Source organism: Erpetoichthys calabaricus, chromosome 3, assembly GCF_900747795.2.
Source record: "Erpetoichthys calabaricus chromosome 3, fErpCal1.3, whole genome shotgun sequence".
NCBI lineage: Eukaryota > Metazoa > Chordata > Cladistia > Polypteriformes > Polypteridae > Erpetoichthys > Erpetoichthys calabaricus.
This window is the reverse complement of record NC_041396.2, coordinates 247148970-247164478: the sequence shown is the minus strand read 5'-3', so window position 1 is coordinate 247164478 and position 15509 is coordinate 247148970. Positions and strand designations below refer to the sequence as shown.

Sequence of the window (15509 nt, the reverse complement as noted above, 5' to 3'; positions counted from 1 at the left end):
AAGTTGCTCATGTAACCTGTGTGTGTGTGCTAGACCATCAATTATGTTGTCTGTAAGGCTTTTTTTTCTCTGAATTTACTATCTTACTCTTCTTTATTTATTTATTTGGTTTAGTACAATGCTATATTACTGTATACCCTGCCGTTCTTTCTTAAACTCTGTGAAGTGCCTTGAGCATGGGAAAGGCGCTATATAAATAAAATGTATTATTATTATTACTTGTCTTGTTCTTTGAACGAGCATACTGGTTCAATGGCATTAAAGAACAAATATTTTTGAGGCATGCACAGTGTGTGCTACATTTTATACAGCATTCCACGACAGTCCAGAACCATTACCTTAAATTCACTTAAATGGCTCTCTTTAGGAAATACAGTAGTCTGTAAGTATCTGTTTCAGCAAAACGGTCATGATGACAACTAGCCAAAGACTGACTTGGTAGAGGACACCAAGCACCTCCCATTGATCGGTTCACTTTGACTGAGTCAATGAACCAGTATGCCCCTTACTGATCTGGAGACGTTCAATCATGAACTGCAGACAAGAGATCCGCAGTACATTGGATCGCAGTTCAGCTCTCTGATGATATATATATATATAGGAGATTGCATCAGAAAGGACAGAAAAGTATTGTGGGAAATTACGGTAATCCAAAACTGAAAATAATTTTATTTAGTCACATTTCAAAGTTCTGTTTTATCGTGACATGTGCACCATGGTTCAATTTTTACGATTGTTTATTTATTGTTGAAATTTTATTTGTCAAAATTCAATAAAGATTATTATTATTATGTGTGAATTACTTATTTTGTTGCTTGCTTTTTATATTGTTTGGTGGTTGAAGTTGTAACACTGTTGTGATAATATTCAAGATTTTAAAGTAGAATATAGCTTGTTGTTTTTGAAGTGAACGAATCAGTGATTCAAACATTCGAATCATTTTGGTGAACTGAACGAAATGAATCAAATCACTAAAAAGAATCGTTTTGTATATCACTACAATCTACAGAAAACGATTCACCAATCAAAACACATACTAGAGCCCACCCTCTCAACTTTGACGAGTGAAAATGACAGTTTTATTTCAAGCCGTATTTCATGATGCGTTTGGAGGAATATTATGGACAAAATTAAATAAACAAATTAATACGCAACAAAAACATATTTCGTGACACATTTATTTATGCTCACATTTCACAGTACGTTTATGCATAGCCTGGAGTTATATATAAGAAACTAGGAACTTCCAGGAGTTTTTTTTCCTAATACTGTATTTAGAAATGCTACTTACTAGTCGTGTCTGCTAATTCCAATATAGTTAGGTTTTTATTTAAACAATAAAATAAATGTGCTATCTTTAACTTGGAACAACGTAATTGTGTGCAGTATACATCGATATGCCTCGAAGATATTATTTTAAAATGTACACGTAGCTAACAAGAAACAAGAGCAACCGCTAGAACATATTCAAATCAGAAATTGCCGGAACTTGTTTTGAGCTTTGCAGTGTTTCACGCCGGACTCTTTTACTGTATACGTTGCGCGGTTGCGCCTTCTATTCTCCCTGATGGTTGTTGTTTGCATGTGCACATTTATACATATTATCTTCATAACTCAATTACGAATTTAACCAAATTTCGGATGTATTGTTTCTCAATCAGTTCCACGTCCATAGGCAAGGCACGTTGAGGAAACGTAACGAGTAAGGACGCCATTCCCGCATTTTACGTCTCTTGTCGAACAGTCAGCCGGCGCACTCGTTTCGAGTGCACTGCAAACCATCTGGTGCCATCGTACACTCAAAAAATGCGCTGAAAGATTTATATAGCCGCAAGCAGTCGTCTGTGCTTTACGTGGTTATTATTTTCTGCCGTTGTAAGAAATTCAGATAGTTGAAAATGGCAATTTCGATGGAAACTCAACTCCAGAGCATCTTCGAAGAGGTGGTGGTAAGTACAAACCCATTGTGTGTCGCATCGGGGTCTTACTTGGCTCTTTATTCCGTGATTGTGCTGTTTTATTAAGACGCCAAATACCTTGTTTATTTTGCATGTGAAATCGTTTTGCAGTGAGCTTCGTCGGTTCACTTATTTCTCCCATGTATTCCTGGATTTCCATTTCTCACACCGGCATATTTTAATTAGCTCTTTAGCAAATAACCCACGCATTTTGTAATTCGTCCGTCTCGCCGAGGGTCCTGAAGAGTCACTACCTGACTGTGTACTACACATTACTACACTGGCCTCGGGTTTTCACGAGACTGGCACTTTTTAATTACACCGCCAGCAACACAAAATGAGCTTTGTAAACATTTTTTAAAAGTAGTGGCTGCAATGTTTGACATTAAAACTCTCGTCACAACTCTTCAATTAAGGTGTTAAAAGCAGTTTAGGTTCACTGCAAAGATGTGCTTGCATTATTAATTAGTCGATACAAAAATGCCTTGTATTATACTAGGTGTCCGCTTTCCTTCAGTTCAAGGCAGAAATGTTAATTATTACGGTTGATGAAAGGGATACAACAGAATGATTTACGGGTTTAACAAAGGAACTGTATTTTTTCCGGCTCTCAGATAAATGTTTTGTCCTGTTCAGTGATAATGCACGATCAACGTCGAGGCTGTTAAATACAGAGGACAAGAAAAAGTACGTGAACCCTTGGAAAGACCCGCGTTCACGAATGTTTGTCTTAAAATATGGTCCAATGATCTTCTAAGTTACATTAATGAATACACACAATCAGTTTAAACTAATAACTCAATTATTGCAGTCAACATATTGAATACATCATCATTCAATGCGAACCCCAAAGATGACGACTTCCAACAAAATCTGATTGGAGTCAGAGGTTAGCAAACCTGTGCTCGTATTTATCAACAGCCTCGGAATTACTCCTAGGAATTACACTAACGATCTTAAAGCCCAATAACAGTCACGTTTATTTAACAATGAATGTCTCACATCTGTACCTTCAGAAGAATCCCCTTCCTGCTGTTATGGCCATAGGAAATGTCTTGTAAAATAACTTACCCTGAAACTAGCCATGGCGCTGGTTCTGAAGTCGTTTTCACTCTTCGAGTGTTCCCGATCATCTTCCACCGTGCGATGCTGTGCCACTTTCCGTGATCCCCAATATCTTTTCTGAGTCTCTCTTTATTCAATGCCCTGGGAGTCTCAGTCTGCCTTCTTGAACCTTTTCGGGCCTGTGAAATTTGTCGTGAATGTTAGAGCTGAGCTCAGTGAACCCAGGCGACATTTCGCTGTTAATCACCCAGCCAACTTTCCCTATTTTCAGGATAAATGTTAGATACTACAATAAAGACCATATCCATGACGATTCTTGTGTTGCTACTGTAGTATCCCATGCGATTCACGTGTATATGCTCATCCATAGTTCAGGCAGTAATCCTTGTGTGTGTGCAGATTTGCATGAATGCTATTTGCTTTAACATTACATCATGTGCAGTGGCTGGGAAATGTATGAATCTGAGTATTACTTCAAACGTTGAAAGGGCGTTTAAAGTTTGGTGCAGAATTCTAGGCAAGGTTGGTTGTGATATAAGCAAGTCATTGCTATTGCAAAGCTGCATTTTCCTGGTGGCCAAAAAGTAACTTTACCAACACTTTCATTTCAGTTGACAGCAAATGGCTTCTCAGCATTGATCAAGCAATCATATGATGTACAAGATTTGTTTCAAATATTATTCCATTTGTGTCAGAATACTGAATTGACGTCTTTTCTCGAAAGTGCATACTGATCTCTACTTGATTACCATCTTCTGGCAGCTCCTAGTGAGTTAGGACATGAGCTCTCCCTCATCCTGGTAAAGTTAGGGGAAGTTTCCTAAATTAGGAAAATTGATAAAATGCTATTATTAATACTCCTAAGAGTTGGATCAAATTTGCATCACTCTGAGATTTTTGATCTAGTTTAGGACTGTTTTCCTACTCTGAGAAACTTGATAAATTTGGGCAATGGAGTTCAGTCAGTGAAACAAAATTGGAGGTGTGATTTAGAGTTGATTTTACTTATTAAAAGACTCAAAAACATTTTGAATTTGCTATTCGTAAGAAGTATCTACTGATATGAAGCATGACTCGCAAAATAGGGATCTCAGATGATCTGTGATCATGAATTGTTGATTTGCATTAAGCTGTAAAGGATTACAAAATAATTTCTAAGAGTTTAGATATCCTTCAGTCCACAGTTAGACATACTGTGTATAAATGCAGCTGATTTAGTACTATGGCTGCTCTCTGTAGAAGTTGGTGCCCAGCCAAGGTGGATCAAAAGGCACAACCCAAACTGCACAATGAGATAAAAAAAAAACAGTAACATCTAAAGGCTTAAAGGAATCTGTTCATGAGTCTACTATGCATGAAACGGTGAACAGTCATAGTTTATGTTGCATGACACCAAGTAGTAAGCCAGTACCCTAATGTGTACAATAAAAAAATGTAAATACAATTTCTGCGTTTAATTTTGATTCATATACTGTCTCAATCTAGCTACCAAAGTAGAAAACTCAGTTTATTTCACTAAAAAGCACAGTTGCCTGTTCTGGACAAAATCATTTTTTTTCCAATTAAAGAACTGTCCATATGTTATTAAACCTGCTTCTTCCAAGTTAAGTTGCTGGCAGCCAGAGTCCGTTCTAGAGGCATCAGATGCAAGGCAGAGATCAACTTTATACAAGGTTTCAGATTTTGAAAATCCCAAACCAGGCATGAGTGCTCACACATAAAACCCATCCTCATTTGTGCTTTATCTCATTGTCTTCAGAGAGGGACCAGGGCAAGGGAAAACCAGAAGTGGTAGTATTATCTGTTTTTGTCTGCTTCTTATTTACCCTCGTAATGCTGTTCAAATTTAACATAAGTTCATAATGAAGCTTTCACTGATTTTTGCCCCTTGGAATTTCATATGTGCAGTTCTAAATTTATTGTGAGGATGCTTATGTCAGCAGAGCAATTTGTTTTTAGGTGGGCAGCCTTTTAAAACCTGGACACTTGGATTTTCTTGAATTTTTATCAGGATTATAGTGATCTTCTCACCTAGCAATTGTTGTCAGTGAAATCATTATAATTATAATCATTATAAATTGCATGTAATGGAGATGTGTTGCTGGATTAGTGTAAGGTTAGTACTGAGTAAATGTTTATTTGCTCCGTGCACAGCAGCTTGCGCACCACAGGGTGCTTCATTCATACATGTTTTCTGTGCTTGCACTTCTATTTTTTGGAAATTTAATTAACTTACCTGTTATGATTTAAAGCACCTGGAGGACTTGTTGTACTGCTTGTCTTCTGTTTGCACTCAAGCCACTAGGAAGACTTCATAAAGCTGGAACAACTGGCTGATGTATAGGTTTCTCCATGTGCACCCATCTTATCTAACTAGTGGAGGATGTTTGCCATCATTAGTGGTTATTGATGGTGAAAATGATGAAAATGTACAAATTCAGGTAACTACTGTCAAATTAAAATTGAAAAAGTATAATAATTCATAGTTGAAGTCGCACAGAACGTTTCTCTGTTTTAAGATAGACAAGCTTGCAAATTCACCAATGCTTTTCATAGGGAGGTGTTGAAATTTTAAAATTGTGTAGAGCACAATTTGTTAAAGATATCTCAATTAAAACTGAACTGAGTACATATGTCATGTTTCAACAAAATTGGTCTATGTAGGAGTTGAGTTGTTTCATGCGCTAGACAGACAGACATGAGCTATCGCAATAGGTGCTTTGCATATTATATGCAAACACACCTAAAATGAGAGAGCATGACTCTTTTGAGCTATATGTGATTTAGAAATCATTAGTTAAAGTATGTGGTAAGAGCTAAATCTGTCATAGCAAATTTAGTATAAGTAGTAGCCAAGGTGTTCTAATGTATATTAGAAGAAGTATGTTTCCTGGGTGGCACCCAAATTAATATCCGCTGTACTAGCATATGTGTTTTCACATTTCCTTCCTGCCTGTGTCCTTTTCCATTTTTTTTTCAAACCCATAGAAATTATTATTTTTTTAAGAGGGTAAACATTTGGATTTTACATCTATCAATTTAATTAACAAACTTTATCCAGTTTAGGGTAGTTGGAAGGTTGAACCTATTCCAAGAACATTGTGTCAAAGGAAGGAACCAACCCTGGTCAGGGCATCAGTCCATCACAATGAGTCCACACACTCATAATGGATCACTTTAATATCACAGATTGAACTGCCTATTCATTTCAGGGTTGTGGGTATCTTGTCTCTATCCCAGTAACACTTGATGGAAGTTGGGAACTTGAATGGGATGCCATTTCTTCATAAGGCACACTCAATCACAAATACACTGATTCATACAGGGACAATTTAGAGTCATTGGTTAAGCTAGTGAACATATGTTTGGGATTTGGAAGAACATCTAGAAAATAAAACGGGAGAAAAACCCACACAGACTAGGAGAACATACAAATTTCACACAAATCTTGAGTTGTCTGAGTAGCTGTGAAAAGTAAGCATTGCTAGCCACTATTTTGACACCCAAATATATGACGAATAATAGTATATAGTTTGCATTGCTTCTTTCCAAAGTTATATATATTGCTTTTTTCATGTTATTGTCATTGTTGATTTTTTTTTCATTGCATATAAAACATTATTAATACAGTCAATTGTTTAAAAGTGATTATACTCTTATCTTTTAAAAGTGAGAATGTCTTTGGCTACATGAAATTTATTGGTAAATGTTTGTTTACACTCTTTTCTTCAGAAAACTGAGATAATAGAAGAAGCATTTGCTGGGTAAGTTTGATGTTTACACATTATGTATGTATTACATTCAAGTATTTTATCAATTAAACAGCATGCAGAAAACATATCATTGGTGTTTGCAGTTTTCAGCATGAGTATACATTTACTGTAATGTATTTCTTCATAATGTAATCATTATTTGAAAGTTTGGCAATTGTGTTATTGCTACATTTCCTTCACCCATCATGGCTGTGGAATAGGGCAATACTATTTTTTTTGCTTTCACATGAGATCTGATTATATATTGAGGATCTTGTATTTACTGACTCAAATATCGGGGAACTCTGGGCATAATTACTCTACATTTTATGCTTTTTTGTCAGTTTTTTGTTTTATATAACTAGAGATAGATGTGCTTAACTACCTTTCCACATAAGATGCTGAAATTCTTTTTTCAATACACAACTGAAATATATACTGTACATTCTAAAATGTATGTTATGTAGTAAAAGTACCCTGATTATGTGTTGAAGATCTTGTATTTACTGCCTTAAAAATCTGGTGGCTCGGGGCATAATTAATTGCTCTATATTTTATATTAGCCTATTTTTTGTTTTATAACTAAAGATAGATGCAGCTACCTGCCTTTCTATTTGAGATGCTGAAATGCTAATTTTAGTCTTATATTTTTAATATAATATACTGTACTATACAATTGAAATATAGATTGTATATTATAACATTTATTTTTATGGTAAAAGTAATATACATTTGTTTTGATGATCTTAAGCATGTTCTTGGACACCCCTGAAGATGAGAGAACAAAGCTAATCAGCTGTCTTGGTGCTTTCCAGCAGTACTTAAGCACTCTTCCACAGGTAAAGTTAAAATATCCAACAAACATATACTCTTCTCTTGTTAGTAACATACTACTACATACATTTTTAGTAAGTCTCCAGGTCCACTTTTGAGTGACGCATGCATGGATCTGCTTATATAATACATGTACCTGCAACTGTGGAACTGTCCAGAAAAATCCAACTTAACCAAAAAGTTAATTTAAATTGGAGAAAACTGAAAAAAGTATTTCATAGTGTCAAGGGCAATTTTAGTACCTTTCTGTGGTGGTTGTTGTATAAGTGCATATGGTAGTATGCCTGACTGCAACTTGGTGCTTTGAATCCCACCCACCTTTTTTATCCTTTATTTATTTTTTGTGTACAAATACCTGTATATACACCAAAGAATAATTAGTGTCACTACCAAAGTGATATAAAATTGTTTATTAAAGTGAAACTCTTATCTCTGAAGAACTGTTTCCCCTCATTGTTCTAAATAATTTAGGATATACCTTATAATTGTTCATGGCCATCTTCTGTGTTCTATAGTTTAAACTGACTACATCACAAATGTGCCTTAAGAATTCCTTGTTCATCTGTTCTGCATTATTTTTTTATTAGTTCACATTTAACTTGCTCTGACTCAGTTATTTAGCTAGTAGTTTTAAAGTTATTACTCCAGTTCATTTGTATTTTGTATATTTTTCTGTTCCTATATATCATGTCATGATATCTATTGTTATTCTTTCCAAGAGAAAACAAAATAATTGCACTAGAATATTATGTGTGAATGATCACTGGTCAACAAGCAATTTGCTACTGGGAGTCTTTCACTTTTAAGTTAACAGGTTTCACTTGCTGACTCCAAATCTGAAAACTGTTTTTGTCCAGCACGTCCCGTTTTTTAGTTATGATGTTCCAGGTCTTGGACAACTAGGGTGACTGGACAGTAAAGGCAGATAACCATTTTCATAAATACCGGTAATTCCACTAGGGATGCCATTGAGATAAAAGAATTCACTGCACATTACTAACAGCTGTGAGTTGTTTACCTTGTCATTATTAATTTTATTAAAGAATTATTTTTAATTAGCAGAAAAAATATTTGTTACTGATTACCAGGTCTTATCCATATTACTAACCGAGAATAAACCGGATATGGACGCAGGGACACGGCGATGGGACCATGAGACGTACTGCGCAGGCGCTTAAAGCGCGCGTCTCATAAACCGCAAGCGAAGGAGTCACGGCCCAGAAACGAAACAGCTCACCTAACGTGAATGAGAAATGAAGCAACAACGCGCGCATAGCTAACGCCTAACGCCACAGCCACTCAAACAAGAGGATTCTGCGCTGTACCTCAGAGTCAAACGGACGAGGCTACGGAGGCCCCACAGGTCCACAAAGATAGTGGCACTACTGCGGAGTGAAGGCGCAGGTGTCACTGCCATATTGTGAGTAGTACTACTGCGGAGTGAAGTTAGGAATAATGTGCTGCTTGGGATTGTACAAACCGCTGAACGCTTTACACCAAATTCAAACACAATACAGCTCAACGATACAAACATGAGCCCACCTGGATAAGATCAATGAACGCAGGCGCCTACAACGCGCATCTGAAATGCCGCAGGCAAAGCAGACACGGCTCCAAAACGAACAAGCTCGACTAATGTATTTCAGGATACCCAACGCCGGGGGTAGGCGAGCGAAGTGAGCAGGGGGCAGAGCCCCCTTGTATGGCTCTAAAGCATAATGACACAGCTCAGACATGATGGTGCAGTAGGTAGAGGTTTTACTGTTAAACATAACATTGCATTTCAGGACATTTTGTTCACTAGATTCACCATTACTTTGAAAATTTTGTCAAGATAATGGACAGAAACGGCGATGATTTTCAGCATTTAAGAAATAAGTTTGGTCTCGAGAAAAGTGAAGCCAAAATGAAGGAAGGTGTTTTTGTTGTTCCTGAAATCCGTGAACTGATGCTTGACGATGAGTTCAAAAGGAAACTGAAGCCCACTGAATCAGCAGCATGGGAAGCATTCTTGCGGATTGTCCTGAATTTTGTTGGCAGTCACAAAGCAGAGAATAATGCTGAGCTTGTGGAGAACCTGCTGAAAGCATATCGGGTTATGGGAGCCAGAATGTTCCTGAAGATGCATTTTTTACGTTCTTATCTAGACTTTTTTCCACCAAATCTGGGCTATGTCAGTGATGAGTATGGGGAAAGAGTTCATCAAGATATAAAGGTGATGGAAAACTGATATCGGGGAAAATTCACTCCGAGCACGATGGGTGACTACTTTTGGTTCTTACAAAGAAAGACGGATGTGCAGTACAAGTGCAAAAGCGAATGCCTCCAACATTTTTCAAAACATCAATGATGTGTATTTCAAAAACCTGACGTGCTAGCTTAATTCAGATTTCATATATGAAATCAGTGTAAAAAACTTAAAGATCTGCTCTGAAGTTCCCAGTAGCAAACAAGAAATATTTTTTTGTAGATCAGTGAATTGATACCAATATATATACATGTGCCGTACTATATAATGTCGATAATATTTCTTGCACATGCCCACACTCTCTCACTCAGGGCAAATTTAGAGTTGGCAATAAGCTTAACCCTCTCAGAGGAGTGAAAGTTTTGCTTTTTATTCTGAACATTCTTGCTCAATATTTTTAAACTGTTTAGTGAAATAGTGTGCCATCAGAGAGGTGAAACTCATTTTGATACCTTCTACAGTAAATTCTATTGTTATGATGAGTTTGAATAACCATTCCTTTTCTGTTGTTTATTTCGCTATGTGATGTTAATAGTGTTTTTTCTTTTTCTCTAAACTGTTTTGTAATCATAGATTCACTTGAAGAACTGTAAAGAAGTCGCATTGTGGAACTGTAATTAGCACATTATTTTTAGAAAGTTTTTATGCTTTGGGTCATTTTAAATTACTTTAAAAATGTAACTCTTTCTATAGAGTACACTTTTATATAATCCTTATTACTGATTTAGTATTAACGAAATATCTTATATTTAGGAATCCCACGACCAGTGTGTCCAGTGGATTGTAAGATTCATTCATAGCCAGCACAGTCCAAAACGTATATCATTTCTCTATGACTGCCTGGCAATGGCTGTGGAGAAAAACCTTTTGCCTCCAAGGTAATCCTGTAACTTAATATATTTTCTAATGCTTTCTACTTAAAAGAGGTATTTCCCACATTATTTTCTAGCAAGTCAGTGAAATTAGCTGCACATGTTTGGAAGAAAAGAATCAAATGTAATTATATTTTATAGTAGGTAATGTTCTTTGGAATGACGTGCACCTTGAGAAAGTTGCTGTATACAATTTCTAAACTTTTTAGCTATGATTAGCCCCTGCTTGTGTGGCAGAGAATACTTTGTAAATAAAAAAGGTCCCAAGTGATTGTTGTTATAAATGAAATCCAAAAACATCCTTCATTTACACTAATTGGTGGAGGCTCATTATGTGAGCAGCAAGGCTATCCATAGCTGGTCTGATTAGTCTTAAGAGAACAACTCCTATTATCACTTAGGTTCACTTACATAGAGTACTTAGTAAACATTTCAGTTCCACCATTGACCACTTCGATAAAAGGTACAAATAACGTTCTGCCATTAAATAACATCCAAAGGTCCCAAGATAATTAATCTTTAAAAGTCTTATCTAAACATTTGGTTTATAGTGCTTTGACCATGGGAAAGGTACTACAGTAATCCCTCCTCCATCGCGGGGGTTGCGTTCCAGAGCCACCCGCAAAATAAGAAAATCCGCGAAGTAGAAACCATATGTTTATATGGTTATTTTTAGATTGTCATGCTTGGGTCACAGATTTGCGCAGAAACACAGGAGGTTGTAGAGAGACAGGAACGTTATTCAAACACTGCAAACAAACATTTGTCTCTTTTTCAAAAGTTTAAACTGTGCTCCATGACAAGACAGAGATGACAGTTCTGTCTCACAATTAAAAGAATGCAAACATATCTTCCTTTTCAAATGAGTGCGCGTCAGGAGAGAGAGAGAGAACAAAGCAAGCAGTCAAAAAAAAAATCAATAGGGCTTTTTGGCTTTTAAGTATGCGAAGCACCGCCGGTACAAAGCTGTTGAAGGCGGCAGCTCACACCCCCTCTGTCAGGAGCAGGGAGAGAGAGAGAGCCACAGATAAACAAAGTCAAAAATCAGTACGTGCCCTTTGAGCTTTTAAGTATGCGAAGCACCGTGCAGCATGTCCTTCAGGAAGCAGCTGCACACAGCCCCCCTGCTCACACCCCCCCTACGTCAGCGCAAGAGAGAGAGAGAAAGTAAGTTGGGTAGCTTCTCAGCCATCTGACAATAGCGTCCCTTGTATGAAATCAACTGGGCAAACCAACTGAGGAAGCATGTACCAGAAATTAAAAGACCCATTGTCCGCAGAAACCCGCGAAGCAGCGAAAAATCCGCGATATATATTTAAATATGCTTACATATAAAATTCGCGATGGAGTGAAGCCGCGAAAGGCGAAGCGCGATATAGCGAGGGATCACTGTATATAAATACAATGTATTATTATTGCAGAATAAGACTTCTTATATGTCAGCTGTTACCACAGAACAAAGCACAAAGTTAAATGTTATATATGATCTCATTTCCTAATATAAAATATACTGGGTTGAACAGGCCAACCGCTTCAAACCCCTAGTTTTTCCTTTCCTTTACACAAGGCTTTTTGTTGTTTGAGAATTTTTTGCCTCTTTGTATGTATTGCATTTAAAACATACAGATTAATTATTTCTAATCCATTTAATCTTGTTGTTTGTTAATGGTTTAATTTTGCATTATATGTCTGTATTTCTGTAAAAAGATTTCTTTTTCTTCAAAGTCTCTGTTTAGATACAGTTTTCAATATTTTTATCAGCATTGTTTTATTGTGCATTAAAATTTAATTATGCATTACTATACTTTCAGATTCAGTGCTATTAATTTATGAATCTTCAATAAAATACTGATATTTTTCTAAAAAAAGATAGTTCCCTAGTTTGTAGGTTATAGTTGTTAATTTTCTTTGAAAGGTCTGTCTTGGAACATATTTCTTTGATGATTCACCATATTATTATGCTGAAGAAATCTGTAGCTCATTAAATTGTACATTTCAGTCTCTTTAGTGGTAACCTGTGTCAGCTTGCTACATAAGCAACAGCAAACAGCTATAACTTGCCTTTAAGATACATTGTCTTCACAGTTAAAGTAAATTCAAAGAAAAACAAAACAGATCAAAAGTACACAGTAAATTCAAAGAAAAACAATGTAGAGCAAAAGTACATTCTTTCCAAAAGTCAAAATCAATAAAACTTTCAAACCAAGTATTTCTTTTTCAATTACAAAACAGAAAATATCAGTGGACAAATTTGTACACAGAAATCAACAATCTCCATGAAATCTCCTCAGAGCCTGTAAAAATTCCCCCCAGCTAGTAGTTACTTGAGAGGGTATACCTCCTTAGATAAATGATTTAGGTCCATGGTAAGCTTGTAACCAGTGATCCTCCAGGAATATGAGTGAGCTTTGTAGAGTTTGCCTTAGCAGAAAGGCATCTTTCTTGTGTGTAGTTATGTTATCAGAGAAATGCATGTGTACCACTAAGAGACCAGTAGGTTGTCAGGTTACATAGCCCAATATGTGGAGTACTAGTCAAAGGTGGTGATGCTAAATCTATAAAACACACACTAGTGATACCTTAGGCTTACTGCGTGCACTCAGTTTTGTTCTCCATATTATAAATAATACATTGTATCATTAGAGAAAGTACAGAGAAGAGTGACCAGGCTGGTTTCAGCACTGTGAGGTACAGAATGAGACATGTGGAAAGATTGAAGAAGATGAACCTTTCTAGTTGTTGAAGACAACCAAGATTAAGAAGTAAAATGATTGAACTGTTTACATTATGAACAGAATAAATGTAGTGTAATGCACTTGTTACTTTAAAATGAAATCTTTAACATGTTCCAAAGGACATTGAGGGAAACTGGTCATAGACAGATTTCAGACAAACATTAGGAAGTTTTTCTTCATATAGAGATGCCTTGACACATGGACCAAGTAGTTTGGTAAATACTAGCAATTTGTGGACCTTCAAAACTCAACTTCACCTTAATTTGAAGAAGTTAGATGAAAAGGATTGACAAGTTTGTTTGGTTGAATTTTAAGTTTTTGCAAAGATTGTTCTAATTTACATTAGTTATGATAGTAATTTAATTTTGCAAGTCAGTCTTATATGTCAGGACAATATATTGATATTCTAGTCTCAAAGAAAAACTAGTATGAAGATAGAGGGAGCATGCAAATTAAGTATTAAAAAGGACCCCAGACAGGAAGTGAACTGTGGTTTGGGTGTTTGCACGGTAACAACTGTCTGAGGTGCTTCAGTGCCATTGTGGTGCAGAACTATAAAAAAGAATAAGAGTTATTTACAAAGAAATAATATCAACCTGTTTTTCAAATAAACCTATTTAATTTTACTTAACTTTTTTTTTTATTTAGCAAAGCACAAATTTTTTTTCTGTAGAGTGCAAGATTTTCACAGAGCGTTTAATACTTCTGTTCTTTTTAGGATGGTCTGTGAGGCTTTGATCAACTCTGACAGTCTAGAGTGGGAAAGAACACAGCTGTGGGCTTTGACATTTAAATTAATTCGAAAAATCATTGGTGGGGTTGATTACAAGGTAATTCTGGATTAGCATTCTTAATGTGTTTCATGATGTGATTACTGTTTTGTATTACAAGAAAGCCAATTATGCAGCAGAGGAATGAAACACAGTTTACACTTTGAACAGTGTTGCTAATGGTTTCCAAGTCATTTTAATGTAAAAGAATCAGAAAAGAGTTGCTTAACAGTACAAATATCCCTATAGGTACATAACTAATCATAGTGGAGACACATGATGTTTAGACTTAATTACTGTTGCATTCAGGAAACATATAAACCACTTTAGTTTCTGAAAAAGAATATTCTTGATCTTAAGTAAATCTTTTTGGATAAGTTTTTTTTTTTTAATCTTATAATTATGAAGACAAGCTACCAAGTTTGTGTCCAGATATGCATCATTTACATTGTTTGGTAAAACATTATACTGATGCAAAGTAGTAGCAGCTTCTTTTATTTGTGCTTGAAACCTTTTTTTCTGCAGTAAGATAGTGAGGTGTTCAGTTTGTAATCTTTTTGACAAGGAGATAGGCAGTATCTCCCTCCATACATCCATAAATTGGAAGTAGATACGGGGTAGTAAATGTACCTTGTAAACTGTGGCGATGTTTTCCCCAGTAAAAAGTGAGAAGACTTATATGACACCACTATACCCACAACAAAATTCAGTGAGCATTTTATATATATTCATCTTCTAAACAAGTTGAATGTATAGTTTAGTATTTCAGATTATTTAGTACTTCAGAATGAGTGACTATGCAGTTATCCAGGTTAATGGAGACAAGTTCTATAAAAACTAAACTTTCTTTATGTACAGTCCCAAGATTTACATGTCATCAAAGCTGGTCCAAAGAAGCATACCACCTGGACAATAAAGTCTGAAGTGCCAAAATACTGTTTATATACTAGTTCAACATTTACTACTGCTGTACCATTTACAATTACTATTAATGTCCTAGACTTGGGACCAAGTAACACCCTCTGCAACTACACTTTAGACTTCAAAATCCCAGCATGTACTGATTGGCTGCGTGTTTTTTCTCACAATAATCTGCCTAGGCACCTGGTAACCTTAAACTGGCTATTTGTGAATGTGTAGATTTGCCCATTGTTTGACAGGCATATATGTATGTGTTTTTATGGATGTGTGTATAGAAAATGGTTTCCTTTAATGTATGATGTTATATTATTTGTGTACTTGAGCCTTGAGCATGGGAAAGACGCTATATAAATA

At 36.0% G+C, this 15509-nt stretch overlaps 2 protein-coding genes across 3 annotated transcripts in view; both read left to right on the top strand.

Moving 5' to 3' along the window:
- LOC114647575 (solute carrier family 35 member D3) overlaps positions 1 to 15509 on the top strand; it is a 1087183-nt gene that overhangs the window by 227190 nt on the left and 844484 nt on the right. The window lies entirely within an intron of this gene.
- The window catches only part of med23 (mediator complex subunit 23), a 204369-nt gene continuing 190269 nt past the window's right edge, over positions 1410 to 15509 (top strand). For both annotated transcript variants that reach the window (XM_028797943.2, XM_028797942.2), the window contains exons 1-5: positions 1410 to 1949; positions 6756 to 6787; positions 7527 to 7614; positions 10611 to 10735; positions 14183 to 14294. In XM_028797943.2, coding sequence (XP_028653776.1) covers positions 1899 to 1949; positions 6756 to 6787; positions 7527 to 7614; positions 10611 to 10735; positions 14183 to 14294 — 408 coding nt within the window. In that variant the 5' untranslated portion in view covers positions 1410 to 1898. The remainder of the gene's footprint in view (positions 1950 to 6755; positions 6788 to 7526; positions 7615 to 10610; positions 10736 to 14182; positions 14295 to 15509) is intronic.